Source organism: Acinonyx jubatus, chromosome X (assembly GCF_027475565.1).
Source record: "Acinonyx jubatus isolate Ajub_Pintada_27869175 chromosome X, VMU_Ajub_asm_v1.0, whole genome shotgun sequence".
Lineage (NCBI taxonomy): Eukaryota > Metazoa > Chordata > Mammalia > Carnivora > Felidae > Acinonyx > Acinonyx jubatus.
In genome coordinates this window covers 59,769,274-59,784,823 of record NC_069389.1, presented here as the reverse complement: position 1 = coordinate 59,784,823, position 15,550 = coordinate 59,769,274, and the positions used below count along the sequence as shown (strand labels likewise).

At 36.7% G+C, this 15,550-nt stretch overlaps 1 protein-coding gene across 1 annotated transcript in view; it reads left to right on the top strand.

Annotated features, from left to right (window-relative positions):
- The window catches only part of ZDHHC15 (zinc finger DHHC-type palmitoyltransferase 15), a 225,479-nt gene that overhangs the window by 97,665 nt on the left and 112,264 nt on the right, over positions 1-15,550 (top strand). The window contains exon 3 of the mRNA XM_027053721.2: positions 12,173-12,267. Coding sequence (XP_026909522.1) covers positions 12,173-12,267 — 95 coding nt within the window. The remainder of the gene's footprint in view (positions 1-12,172; positions 12,268-15,550) is intronic.

The following is a 15,550-nucleotide window of genomic DNA, read 5'->3' as shown; positions in this document are numbered from 1 at the left end:
AATATTACAGCTGTGTAGTGTATCTTAAATACTGGAGTACTTGACATCTGGAATTGGGGTACTTCCAAATTTGTTCTTCTTTCTCAAGATTGCTTTTGGCATTTGGGGTCTTGTGTGGTTCCATACAAATTTTAGGATTATTTGTTCTAGTTCTGTGAAAAATGCTATTGGTATTTTGATAAAGATTGCATTGAATTTGTAAATTGCTTTGGGTAGTATAGAAATTTTAACAATATTAATTCTTCCAATCCATGAGCATGAAATATTTTTCCAATTGTTTGTATCATCTTCAATTTTTCATCAATGTTTTTTAAAATAAAATTAAATGTAAATTTTATCAAGGATTCAAATTACATGTTTCAAAATTCTAGAGTGGATTAGAACCATTTTAGAACTGGAGAGATGGCACAAGTGAACACTGATATCCCTTGCAATACCAACTTTATTAAGAAAACAATTCGTCTGCAAACCACATCTCCTTTATATAACAAAATTAAATAGTATCTGCTCCTTCACTTTGGCAATAGCTATTACCTAAAGGAATGAAAAAAAAAGTGGTTTTGCTACTTAAGTTCATTAAAAATGGGATCCTATCCTTAAAACTTTTTTAAGTTTAGAAAAAGCTATGATCAGATGAGTTCTGGGTACAAAAAAATCAGCAAAGAATGTCTAACCAAAGCAACCAAAAGCATTTTGAAAATAAAGAGGAAAAAAACGTAAGGTGTTTTCATGGCATTTTCTTTCCTACAAATTATTGCAATTGGTTAAGGATTTGCAGAAGTTAATCTCAGGAAAGGAAAGGATAGTATACACATAACAAAACGTATTTATATCCCAAATCTTAATACTAAATTTTCAAAAAGGAAGCTCTATCACCTCTAAAAACAAACTCAATGTAATTTTATTAAGAGCAGAAACTCTAAGCTGTCCTCTAATAATAAGCCATTTAGTCCATCCTCACTGACAAATCTTTTAAGGTCATCAGAAAAAATTAACAGTAATTAGCCTGAGGTATTTTAAATGTGGCTCCATAGTCTCAAATTTAGGATGTTCTTCAGTCTCCAAGTATCAAAACAGATGAACATATGGGAAGAGGAAAAAAAAGAAAGGAGGAGGCAAACTATAAGAGACTCTTAGCATTAGAGAACAAACTGACGGTTGGTGGAAGGAGGTGGGTGGTGAATGGGCTAAGTGGGTGATGGGTATTAGGAGGTCATTTGTTATGATGAGTACTATGTGTTATATGTAAGTAATGGATCACTAAGTTCTACTCCTGAAACCACTATTACACTATATGTTACCTTAAATTTGGAGGAAGAACATTTAAGTTTTTATTTAAATTCTGGTTAGTTAATATGCAATGTAATAGTAGTTTCAGGTGTACAACATGATGATTCAACACTTCCACACAGCACCTTGTGCTTATCACAACATCTGCACTCCTTAATCCCCATCCCCTATTTCATCCATCCTCCACCCACCTCCCCTCTGATAGCCATCATGTTCTCCATAGTTAACAATCTTTTTCTTTATTTGCATCTCTCTCTCTTTTCTCCCTTTGTGTATTTGTTTCGTTTCTTAAATTCCACATATGAGTGAAATCATAGGGTATTTGCCTTTGACTGATTTATTTCGTTTAGCATAGTATTTTACAGCTCCATCCATGTTGTTGCAAATGGCAAGATTTCATTCTTTTTTATTGCTAATATTCTATTATATATACACCTTCTTTATCCATTCATTAATTGATGGACACTTCAGCTGATGCTGTAATTTGGTCATTGTAAATAATGCTGCTATAAACATATGGTACATGTGTCCCTGTAAATTAGTGTTTTTGTATTTTGGGGGTAATGTGATTGTTGGAACATAGGATACTTATATTTTTAACTTTTTGAGGGACCTCCATACTATTTTCCACAGTAGCTGCAAGAGTTGACATTCACAACAACTGTACAACTGAGTTCTCCTTTCTCCACATCATTGTCAATGCTAGTTGTTTCTCATGTTGTTAATTTTAGCCATTCTGACATGTGTGAGGTGATATTTCATTGTAGTTTTGATTTGTATTTCCCTGATGATCAGTGATATTTGACCATCTTTCATATATCTGTTGGCCATCTGGATTTCTTCTTTGAAAAAAATGTCCATTCATGTTTTCTGCCCATTTTCTAATTGGATTATTCATTTTTGGGGTGTTGAGTTTTATAATATCTTTATATATTTTGGATACTAATCCTTTATCAGATATATCATTTGCAAATACCTTAATCCATTCCATAGGGTACCGTTTAGTTTTGTTTTTTCCTTTACTGTGGAGAAGCTTTTTATTTTTATAAAGTCCTGTAGTTTATTTTTGCTTTTATTTCCCTTGCCTCAGGAGATATATCTAGAAAGAAATTGCTATGGCTGATGTCAAAGAGGTTATTACCTGTGTTCTCTTCTAGGATTTTTATGATTTTATGTCTACATTTAGGTCTTTCCTCCATTTTGAATTTATTTTTGTGTATGGTGTAAGAAAGTGACCCAGTTTTCTTTTGCATGATGCATGCAATATTATACTGCAGTATCATACCACAGTATTCCCAGCACCATTTGTTGAAGAAACTGTCATTTGCCCATTAATTTTAATTCCTGCTTTGTCAAAGATTAATTGGCCATATATTTGTGGTTTCATTTATGAGTCTCCTCTTCTTTTCCATTGATCTATGTGTCTTTTTTGTACCAGTATCATAATGTTTTGATCACTACAGCTTTATAATATAACTTTAAATCCAGAATTTTGATGCCTCCAGGGTTGTTTGTCTTTTTCAAGATTACTTTGGTATTTGGGGTCTTTTGTGGTTCTGCACAAATTGTGGGTTTGTTCGTTCTTGCTCTGTGAAAAATGTTGGTGGTATTTTGATAGAGATTGCATTAAATGTGTTGATTGCTTTGGGTAGCATGGACATTTTAACAATATTTGTTCTTCCAATCCATGAGCATGGAATGTCTTGCCATTTCTTTGTGTCCTCTTCAATTTCATTCGTCAGTGTTTCCTAGTTTTCAGAGTACAGGTCTTTCACCTCTTTGGTTATGTGTATTCCTAGGTATCTTTTCTGTGTGTGTGCAGTTGTAAATGGGATTGACTCCTTAATTTATGTCTCTGCTGCTTCATTATTGCTGTATAGAAATGCATCAGATTTCTATATGTTGATTTTGTATCCTGAGACTTTACTAAAATCATGTATCAGTTCTAGCAGTTTATTGGTGGAGTCTTCTGGGCTTTCTGTATAAAGTATCATGTTATCTGTAAATAGCGAAAGTTTGACTTCTTCCTTGATAATTTGTATGTCTTTTATTTCTTTTTGTTGTATGAATGCTGTGGCTAGTAATTTAGGTACTATGTTAAATGACAGTGGTGAGAGTGGACATCCCTATCTTGTTCCTGAATTAGAGGAATAGTTCTCTGTTTTTCCCCATTGAGTATGATATGAGCTATGAGTTTTTCATGGATGGCCTTTATTATATTGAGGAATGTTCCCTGTAAGCCTATTTTTTTTATCATGAATGGATGTTGTACTTTGTCAAATGCTTTTCAGCATCTATTGAAATGATCATATAATTCTTATCACTTCTTTTATTAATGTGGTGTAAAACATTGATTGTAAATATTGTACACCCTTGCTTCCTGTTAATAAATGCCACTTGATTGAAGTGAGTAATTTTTAAATTTCTTGTTCTATTTAGTTTGCTAGTATTTTGTTGACAAATTTTTCATGTATGTTCATTGGAGATATTGGCCTGTAGTTCTCTTCTTTTGTAGTATCTTTTTATGGTTTCGGTATCAGGATAATGCTGGCCTCATGGAATGAATGTGGAACATTTCCTTCCTCGTCTATTTTTTTGAAATGGTTTGAGAAGAATAGGTATAACTCTTCTTTAAATGTTTGGTAGATTTCATCTGTGAAGCTCTCTGTTCCTGGAATTCTGTTTGTCAGGAGGTTTTTACTTACTTATTCAGTTTTTTTCCTGGTTATTGGACTGTTCAAGATTTCTATTTCTTCTTTCAGTTCTGGTGGTTTATATGTTCCTAGGAATTTATCCATTTCTTCCAAGTTGTCCAATTTGTTCAAATAGTGTTTCTATTTCTGGGGTATTGGTTGTACTTTCCTGTCCCTCATTTGTGATTTTATTTATTTGATTACTTTCCCCTTTTTTGGATAAGTCTAGCTATAGGATTATCAATTTTATGAATTTTTTTCAGTGAACCAGCTCCTGCTCTCATCGATCTGTTCTATTGTTTTTTAGATCATTTATTTCTGCTCTAATCTTTATTATTTCCATCTTTCTGCTGGCTTTAGGCTTTGTTGTTCTTTTTCTAGCTTCTTTAGATGAAAGGTTAGGCTGTTTATTTAAGACTATTCTTGCTTTTTGAATTCAGCCTGTTTTGCTATATACATCCCTCTTAGCACCACTTTTGCTCAATCCTAAATGTTTGGACCATTGTATTTTTATTTGCATTTGTTTCCATGAATTTTTTTTATTTCTTCTTTGATTTCCTGGTTGATTGATTCATTATTTAGTAGGATATTGTTTAACTTCTATGTTTTAATGTTTTTTCCACATTTTTCTTGGGATTGACTTCTAGTTTCATAGTGTGGTCAGAAAAGCTACATGATGTGACTTCAATCTTTTTGTATTTATTGAGGCCTGATATGTGACCTAATGTGTGATCTGTTCTGAGGAATGTCCCAGGTGCCCTTGAAAAGAATGTATATTCAACTGTTTTAGAATAGAATGTTCTGAATATAACTGTTAAGTACCTGGTCCAGTGTGCCATTGAAAACCATTGTTTTCTTGTTGAATTTCTGCTTAGATGATCTATTGATGTAACTGGGATGTTAAGCCACCTACTAGTTTTGCATCGTTATCAATTAGTTCCTTTATGTTTGTTATTGTTTCATGTATTTGGGTCCTTCCTTATAGGTGCATAAATATTTGTAATTGTTAGATCTTCTTTTTGTATTGTATCCTTTATTATGGTATAGTGCCCTTATTTGTCTGTTTTTTTCCAGTCTGTTTTTACACGAATGTGGAATAATTTGGTTTTTTTAATATGAAATTTATTGTCAAATTGGTTTCCATACAACAACCAGTGCTTATCCCAACAGGTGCCCTCCTCAATGCCCATCACCCACTTCTCCCTCCCTCCCACCCCCCATAAACACTCAGTTTATTCTGTTTTTAAGAGTCTCTTATGGTTTGCCTCCCTCCCTAACTCTGGCTTTCTTTTGACAACCATTTGCATGATAAATGTTTCTCCATCCCCTCACTTTTAATCTGCAGGTGTCTTTAGGTCTATAATGAGTCTCTTGTAGACAGCATATAGATGGGCCTTCTTTTTTTATCCATTCTGACACCCTATGTATTTTTATTCAGCATTTAGTCCATTTACAAAGTAATTATTGGTAGGCATGTATTTATTATCACTTAATCATGTTTTGTCATTGTTTCTGGTGATTTCTCTGATATTTTCTTATCTTTGTCACTTTTGGTTTCTCCTTTGCCCTCAAAGAGCCCCCTTCATATTTCTTGCAGGGCTAGTTTAGTGGTCACAGATTCCTTTAGTTTTTGTTTCTCTGGGAGACTCTATCTCTGCTTCTATCTGAATGATAGCCATGCTATATAGAGTATTCTTGGTTGCGGATTTTTCCGCTTCAGCATTTTGAACATATCATGCCACTGCCTTCTGTCTTACCAAGTTTCTGTTAAGATGTCTCCAGCTAGCCTTATGGATTTTTCCTTGTCAGCTAAGGACTTCTTTTGTCTTGCCACTTTAAGATTTTTTCTTTATCACTATGTTTTGCAAATTTAATTATTATATGTCTTGGTGTTGGCCTGCTTTCATTGATTTGGATGAGAGTTCTCTCTGCCTCCTAGATCTGGATATCTGTTTCTTTCCCCAGACTAGGGAAATTTTCAGCTATTATTTCCTCAAATAAAGTTTCTGCCCCCTTTTCTCTCTTCTTCTTCTGGGACTCATATACAAATGTTATTATGTTTGATGGAGTCACTGAGTTCCCTAAGTTTATCTCATGTTGCATACATCTTCTTTCTCTCTTTTGTTCAGCTTCATTATTTTCATTATTTTCTTCTGTGTTACTAATTAATCCCTTTGCTTCTTCCAGCCTGCTTTTCATTGCATCAAGCCTGTTTCCAATCTCGTTTATTGTACTTTTCATCTTTGATTGATTCTTTTAACTGTTATCTCTGTGGTACAGGTCTCATTGATGTCTTCTTTTCTCAAGCCCAGTGAGTATTCTTATGGTTGTTTCTTTAAATTCTCCATCAGTCACATGATATTATACATGGAAAATCTGATAGACTCCACCAAAAGTCTGCTAGAACTGATACATGAATTCAGCAAAGTTGCAGGATACAAAATCAATGTACAGACATCAGTTGCATTCTTATACACTAACAATGAAGCAACAGAAAGACAAATAAAGAAACTGATCCCATTCACAATTGCACCAAGAAGCATAAAATACCTAGCAATAAATCTAGCCAAAGATGTAAAAGATCTGTATGCTGAAAGCTATAGAAAGCTTATGAAGGTAATTGAAGAACATATAAAGAAATGGAAAGACATTCCCTGCTCATGGATTGGAAGAATAAATATTGTCAAAATGTCAATACTACCCAAAGCTATCTACACATTCAATGCAATCCCAATCTAGATTGCACCAGCATTCTTCTCGAAGCTAGAACAAGCAATTCTAAAATTCATATGGAAACACCAAAGGCCCCGAATAGCCAAAGTAATTTTGAAGAAGAAGACCAAAGCAGGAGGCATCACAATCCCAGACTTTAGCCTCTACTACAAAGCTGTCATCATCAAGACAGCATGGTATTGGCACAAAAACAGACACATAGACCAATGGAATAGAATAGAAACCCCAGAACTAGACCCACAAACGTATGGCCAACTAAATTTTGACAAAGCAGCAAAGAACATCCAATGGAAAAAAGACAGTCCCTTTAACAAATGGTGCTGGGAGAACTGGACAGCAACATGCAGAAGGTTGAAACTAGACCACTTTCTCACACCATTCACAAAAATGAACTCAAAATGGATAAAGGACCTGAATGTGAGACAGGAAACCATCCAAACCCTAGAGGAGAAAGCAGGAAAAGACCTCTCTGACCTCAGCCGTAGCAATCTCTTACTCGACACATCCCCAAAGGCAAGGGAATTAAAAGCAGAAATGAACTAGTGGGACCTCATGAAGATAAAAAGCTTCTGCACAGCAAAGGAAACAACCAACAAAACTAAAAGGCAACCAACGGAATGGGAAAAGATATTTGCAAATGACATATCGGACAAAGGGCTAGTATCCAAAATCTATAAAGAGCTCACCAAACTCCACACCCGAAAAACAAATAACCCAGTGAAGAAATGGGCAGAAAACATGAATAGACACTTCTCTAAAGAAGACATCCGGATGGACAACAGGCACATGAAAAGATGTTCATCTTCTCTACTCATCAGGGAAATACAAATCAAAACGACACTGAGATATCACCTCACGCCAGTCAGAGTGGCCAAAATGAACAAATCAGGAGACTATAGATGCTGGAGAGGATGTGGAGAAACGGGAACCCTCTTGCACTGTTGGTGGGAATGCAAACTGGTGCAGCCACTCTGGCAAACAGTGTGGAGGTTCCTCAGAAAATTAAAAATAGACCTACCCTATGACCCAGCAATAGCACTGCTAGGAATTTATCCAAGGGATACAGGAGTACTGATGCATAGGAGCACTTGTACCCCAATGTTTATAGCAGCACTCTCAACAATAGCCAAATTGTGGAAAGAGCCTAAATGTCCATCAACTGATGAATGGATAAAGAAATTGTGGTTTATATACACAATGGAGTACTACAGGGCAATGAGAAAGAACGAAATATGGCCCTTTGTAGCAACGTGGATGGAACTGGAGAGTGTGATGCTAAGTGAAATAAGCCATACAGAGAAAGACAGATACTGTATGTTTTCACTCTTATGTGGATCCTGAGAAACTTAACAGAAACCCATGGGGGAGGGGAAGAAAAAAAAAAGAGGTTAGAGCGGGAGAGAGCCAAAGCATAAGAGACTGTTAAAAACTGAGAACAAACTGAGGGTTGATGGGGGGTGGGAGGGCGGGGAGGGTGGGTGATGGGTATTGAGGAGGGCACCTTTTGGGATGAACAGTGGGTGTTGTATGGAAACCAATTTGACAATAAATTTCATATATTGAAAAAATAAATAAATAAATAAATTCTCCATCAGTCATGTTACTTATATCTGTTTTATTTAGATCCCTGGCCATGGCCTTATCTTGTTCTTTCATTTAGGAGAAATTCTTCTGTCTTGGCAGTCTGTCTATGTCTCTGCCTTTTTCTGTGTGTTGGAAAAGCCAGTTATGTCTCCTGCTCCTGAAAGCAATGGCCTTATGAAGAATAGGTCATGTAATGCCAAGGGCCTGTTGCTTCAAGGAATGTGTTTGGTGTGTGCTGCTTGTACTCTGCTGTTGTGTTTTGTCTGCACTTCCTTCAGGCCAGTCTGCAGAGGCTCCCCTTGCCCAGGTGTGTGCAGTGTTTGGTCTCTGGTCTGAATGTGGTGAGTTTTAACAAGATGTGCTCCGGTCTGCTTATGAAATGAAATCTGACAACTCTTCCACCAGAACTGAGGTCCTTCAGAACTTTCTGGCAAGGACATGTGGTGTGGGCAGGAATTTGCACTGGTTTTCTTGGAGAAAGGCCTGCCATGCCTGAGGCAAGCGTGACTGCAAAGGGCAGTCCCACAAGAGTGCAGCAGTATGGGGCTTGGTGTAAGCACATTAGGCAGCCAGTGTTGTTTCTGTACTGCCTCTTGCAGATGGCATTGTGTTTATGCTGAAGGGAAGAGGAGGGATAGAGCGCCATTCAAGACTTTTGTTCCTGGAGAGGCGTCTCTGAATGCTGCATCTCAGGGATGTTCTCCGAGTAGAGTAAATAATCTCCCCACTGTGTGCCCACTGTTCTTCAGATTGCTGTTTCCCTGCTGTCCACCCCCAGCTTCTGCCTTCTGTCCAAGAGCAGTACAGTGTCCTCCAGGCTCAATCCCATCCCAGACTGATGACCTTTAAAACTCCAAGGTTTAAGCCCTGCTGGTTTCAAGAACTCATGAAATTAGGCCCACGTCATTTTCCAAGCCAATGGTTTTTGGGGAAACCTTCTTTTGAATCCCCCTATGTGCTCAAAGCTCTCTATCACCCTTCTCTGTGACCACATTTCCCTCTCCTCCACAGCACCCATGATCCTTTTCTCCCCTAAACCATGTCTCTCTACTTCCTACCTTCTTTGATATGGCTTCTTCTCACCCTTTAGCTGTGGAGCTTGTTCTGTCAGTCTTCAGGTCTATTTCTGGTCTCTTTATGATAATTTGATAATTATCTAGTTGTATTCCTGAGATGAGATGAGCTTAGAGTCCACCTACTGCACTGCTATCTTCCCTCTCTCTTCCCCAAGTGAATTTTTATTGTAAAGATGAATAGGCCTCCAGTTCATGGTGTGATACATATGGAACTTAGAAATCCTCTCTGCCATGCCCTGAAACTGCCAGGGAGATGACAGAGTATAACAGACCCTTGTATGTACCTTAGTTGAATCTGTGCAATGAGTGTTGGAGCAGGTGATGTCCAAGGTCCCTTCTAACCACAATCTTGTTCACTGTACCACCCCAGCACTTGATCGTAGGACCTGGAGAGCCACAATCCACTGAGTGGCCATGTGGAAGCTTCTAGTGTCCAGCCATGAAGCAAGTGTGGAAGAGTTCATGGACAGGGCAATAGCAGGAAAGAGGCAGTGGTCAGGTGGCAGGGGGAGGTCTGTGGATTCAGTGTGAGCAAGATCCCCATGCTCCCTTCTCTTAATTGCCCCCCTCATAGCTCAACCCTGCAATACCCTGGCATGAGCATCACCTGAATGGCTCTGTGGAACCTATGATTCCCCCACAATGGAAAAAAAGCTTTTTTTTCATTTTTTTTAAATGTCAGCTTGACAGTGTCTACCAAAGGGCCTATGTTTGGGCAAGGTTTTTTCATTACATTGTTTTTAATAGCAAGAAAAAAGGAAACAACTAATATTTTTCATAAGAAACAGTTTGGTCAAATTGTGGTACACTGATGCAATGAAAACCAATGCAACATTTTAAATTTATTTATTTTATTTTATTAATTTATTTATTTTTGAGAGAGAGAAGGTGTGAGTGGAGGAGGGGCAGAGGGAGGGGAGAGAGAGACAATCCCAAGCAGGGCCCACACTGTCAGTGCAGAGCCCGATGCCAGGCTTAAACCCATGAACCGTGAGATCATGACCTGAGCCACCCAGGTGCCCCCCGCCCCGCAACATTTGTTTGTAGGAGAATGAGGAAGCTCACTCTTTCCAAGTTATAGTAAGTAGAATGATTTCCAACTTAGAGAAAATGAAAAAGAAATCAGTGCAAAACTGTGCAAAACAGTGCAAATACTGCTATTTGTGTGGGGGGATAAACCACCCTGTTTCAGTACTTCCATATGTTTAAAATCTAAAAGGGTACAGGATGAAGTCATGAAATTGTGACATTTGTTGCTTTCAGGAGGGAAACTTGGTGGCTGAGAGACAGGGACAGAGGGGAGATTTTTCCTGTGTACCACTTTATACCTTCAAATTTTGAATGTTGCGAATGTATTGCTTTTCAAAAGACATACAATAAAAATTTTTAAATATTATAAAAATTCCATATGCATGTTGTCTTCATAGATTTATATAAACTATGAAAATCAGAAGATCTGGAATGATACATGCCAAATAATAAATGGGTATTATGCCTTAGGATGGGGAAGTAGAAGGTAGATGTATGTGTACAGTGAACTTTTATGTTTTACTTTAAATTGCTTGAATTTGAAAGTGAGATTTCTTAATGACACAAATTAAGCACATAAAAAGGGTATTGAACACAAGACAAGGAGCACTGGGCTCAGAGTACAGCTTTTTCAATTTAGTCATAAATGTGTGAGAGGCTTACCCATATTAACTTGGTCTGAGGCATCATTCCCTTGAGTCTTTCTTGAGTCCTTGCAATGCAAGGCTCACAATGAAACAGTAAACTGGCCATCAGTCTTATAATGAATGACCTTTGTGAAGAATACTGAAATTTCTGATATCAGAACTATCCAGGAGGCAACGAGTATAAAAAATTAAGCAGTGGGAAGCCACTTTTACAGCTGTCACAAAGATACAACTGATATTTCAAAACTATATAATCTGAAGATACTGTCATGTTTTATTAGTTTAACAAAGTTGAAAGTGCTGTTTACATAATGACTTTAACAATGTTGATGTTGTAAGTGAAAGTTCACTGTGATTTTTATACTAAGTTTATTGGTATTTTTATGTAAAATTAGGACTGCAGATTATTCCCCCACCAGTCTTAGTCCAAGGATGTGACCCTAACCAGATGCAATTATGCAGTCATGTGGAACCTTCCTTTCTAGTGCTGAAAAAGAAAATGTCTCTAATTATTGACTTCAATAAATATGAATCCATACTACTTCTTTAAAAAGTGTGTATTCTTTGAGGCTACTGAAAAGAATTTGTGATTTACAGTCAGTAACCCTGTGTTTAAGATCTGAATACATTATATAATAGCTGTGTCACTTTGCATAACCAACCACTCCTGATAGTTAATCAACTGTCCCTATCCTACTTCCTATCTCACAAAGTTATTGAAACAATAAAATGAGATAATATGAAATGGCGTTGTAAACTGTAGTGTTGTGCAAATAATATCATTATCATCTTTTAGCACCTACAGTGGCAGAGATAATGATAAGTGGCGATGGTAACTTCCCTCACATTGTTATAAAGAAAATTTCCCCTTTAGTTTTAGAATCACATGGTAACTTTTAAAACATGAAACTTCCAGAAAGTGTCATTAAAAATTTGGCACTACATCTTGTTTCTGTCACTTCATGGGAAAAAGTTAAGAATTAAAATTTTCTAAGAGTACTAGAAAATACTTGGTAATAGGAAAACAAAACACATTTGTTGTTTAGTTTTATGTCTTTCAGAACTCTTAGGAATGGACAAAAAATAGTGTAAACACTGATTTTTTTCTCTTAAATTTCAGTTATCTACCTCATATTCTACCATGCCATCTTTGTGTTCTTTACCTGGACCTACTGGAAGTCTATATTTACACTTCCACAACAGCCAAACCAGAAGGTAAGAATACTGGTTACTCCATAAAGACTAAAGACAGAGGAAAGTAGAAATGTCAAAAACAAAACAAAACAAATAAACAAAAACAAAAAGAGATTTTGGGGCGCCTGGGTGGCTCAGTTGGTTAAGCGTCCGACTTTGTCTCAGGTCATGATCTCGCGGTCCGTGGGTTCAGGCCCCGCGTCGGGCTCTGTGCTGACAAGCTCAGAGCCTGGAGCCTGTTTCGAATTCTCTGTATCCCTCTTTCTCTGACCCTCCCCTGTTCATGCTCTCTCTCTCTCTGTCTCAAAAATAAATAAACGTTAAAAAAAGAGATTTTTTAAAAAAGCAAATAATTTTCCATTACAAAAGAGATTCAGGGTAATATTTAAAAAGGACTCTTAGTGATTAAGGTAAATGATAGTCTATTGAAGGATAGTCTATTGCAAGATCACTGACCATAGATACCTTGAAGACTAAGAAACCATTATCTGAACTGGTGATAAAATTAAAAAGCAAGAGGGGCGCCTGGGTGGCGCAGTCGGTTAAGCATCCGACTTCAGCCAGGTCACGATCTCGCGGTCCGTGAGTTCGAGCCCCGCGTCGGGCTCTGGGCTGATGGCTCAGAGCCTGGAGCCTGTTTCCGATTCTGTGTCTCCCTCTCTCTCTGCCCCTCCCCCGTTCATGCTCTGTCTCTCTCTGTCCCAAAAATGAAAAAAACGTTGAAAAAAAAATTTAAAAAAAAAATTAAAAAGCAAGAACAACTTGGATACTGAGGACTCATCTATTTCAATTTTGTAAAACTGTATAATATTGGAACCCAGTGATATTCTGGAAGACAACTCCTAGAAAAAAATTACAATAGTTAAATTATTATTGTCAAACTGTACTCCCTTGAACCAAAGTGTTTCATGCAGTATTTGAGAAGGTTAATCAAAGAGTTTATAACTGTATCAGACATTTATACTGTGACTACTATAAAACAAGTTAGGTTGTAAAGTAGAAAAAAAGGAATGATGAAAGATATTTAAACAGCTTCCAAACATTAGGAAAAATACTGATATAAATTTCTCCACTTATGGAACCAAAATGGTACACAAGAAAAATGAAATTAAATACAAATGAAAACAGTAATAGAAGAATTGAGAAACATAAGAGATATAGGATATATAGAAAATAAATGGCAGCAGTCCTTCCTTATGAGTAATTATTTGAAATATAAGTGGATTAAACCATCTAACTAAAAGGCAAAAATTGACAAATAAATAAACATTATCATCTATTTTTTAAATTTTATCCTTTTTAAATTTTTAATTCCAGTATAGTTAACATACAGTGTAATATTAGTTTCAGATGCACAAAATTTAGTGAGTCAGCACTTACATACAACACATGGTGCTCATCAGGAAAAGTGCACTCCTTAATCCCCATCACCTATTTAACCAATCCCCTCACCTACCTCCCCTCTGGTGACCATGAGTTTGTTCTCTATTAAGAACTTGTTTCTTGTTTGTCTCTCTCATTTTTTTTCCTTTGTTCATTTGCTTAGTTTCTTAAATTTCACATATGAGTGAAATCATATGGCATTTGTCTTTCTCTGACTGACTTATTTTACTTAACGTTATATTCTCTAGCTCCATCCATGTTGTTGCAACAACATATTGCAACATATTATATGCAACAACATATAACATATGCAACATATAACTTATATAACATATATATGTTGCAATATAACTGAATAATATTCCAGTATATATATATTATGTTAATAATACACATACCACATCTTATTTATCCATTCATCTGTCAATGGACACTTGGGCTGATGCCATATTTGGCAATTATAGAAAAAAAATGCAATAAACATAGGGGTGTATATAATCTCTTGAATTTGAGTTTTTGTATTCTTTGGGTATATACCCAGTAGCATGATGACTGGATCTAGGATAGGTCTAGTTTTATTTTTTTTATGTTTATTTATTTATTTTGAGAGAGAGAGAGAGAGAGAAAGAGAGAGAGAGAGAATGCACACAAGTGGGGGAAGAGCAGAGAGAAAGGGAGAGAGAGAATCCCAAGCAGGCTCCACCCTCAACACAGAGCCGACACAGGGCTCGATCTCACGACCATATCATGACCTGAGCCAAAATCAAGATAAAAAATTCAACCAACTGAGCCACTCAGGCAGCCCTGATATTGTCATTTTAAATTTTAACTATTCTAGAGGCACTTGGGTGGCTCAGTCAGTTAAGCAACTGACTTTGGTTCAGGTCATGATCTCACAGCTCATGGGTTGGAGCCCCATGTCAGGCTCTGTGCTGACAGTTCAGAGTCTGGAGCCTGCTTCAGATTATGTCTCCTTCTCTCTCTCTCTGCCCCTCACCAACTTATTCTCTCTCTCTCTCTCTCTCTCAAAAATAAACATTAAAAAAATTAAAAATAAATAAATTTTAACTATTCTAGTTATTAATATAAAATTTTAAACAATTCTTTTTAATTTTGATAATTAAAAGTAACACTTGGAGAAACCCTTTAATTTGGGGGCTGTCCTTGAGAATATAACTTTTGTGTGGCATACTGAACCTGCTTGAAAGACAAAATTGTTACTGCTAATATGTGATGAAAACTTTGTGGTTATTCAATAAGTTAGTTTGGGTTTGGAATAAGATGTAATGCCTGGATGCCCTGTTTCTGGCACTAACCAGGCCTTTTTGAGGATTAGAATGCAATGAGCTAGTAAACACATTTTAGGTGGACAATTGGTGGTAGACTGGAATGTATTTGGTATTAGAGAAATTAATATCATGGCTATCAAATAGGCCCCCAAAACTCATCTTTTCTTTTTAGCAATTAAAAATGTTGAAAATGTGGTCTTAAATGTTAGACATTTGCAGTTCTTATCTGAATCTTCTCATCATCCCACCCAGTTTAGGCCTACAAAATTCCCAACCACTCAGCCTTTCTAGTTACCTATAAGCTTTCTAAATAGTGTGAAGGAAACAATTTTTGTCCAGCTAAAATTCACATAATATAAAATTCCATTGTTTCAAATGTTTATATATTTTGAAAGAGTTTGTGTGTGTGTGAGCTGGGGGAGGGACAGAGAGACAATCCCAAGCAGTCTCTGTGCTGACAGAGTGAGCTGACATGGGGCTCTATCCCATGACCTTGAGATCATGACCTGAGCTGAAATCAAGTCAGACACTTAACTGACTGAGCCACCCCAGCATTCCTAAAATTCCATTTTAAAGTGCACATTTCATAATGTATAATTAAGTGGTATTTTGTATATTCACAGTGTTGTTCA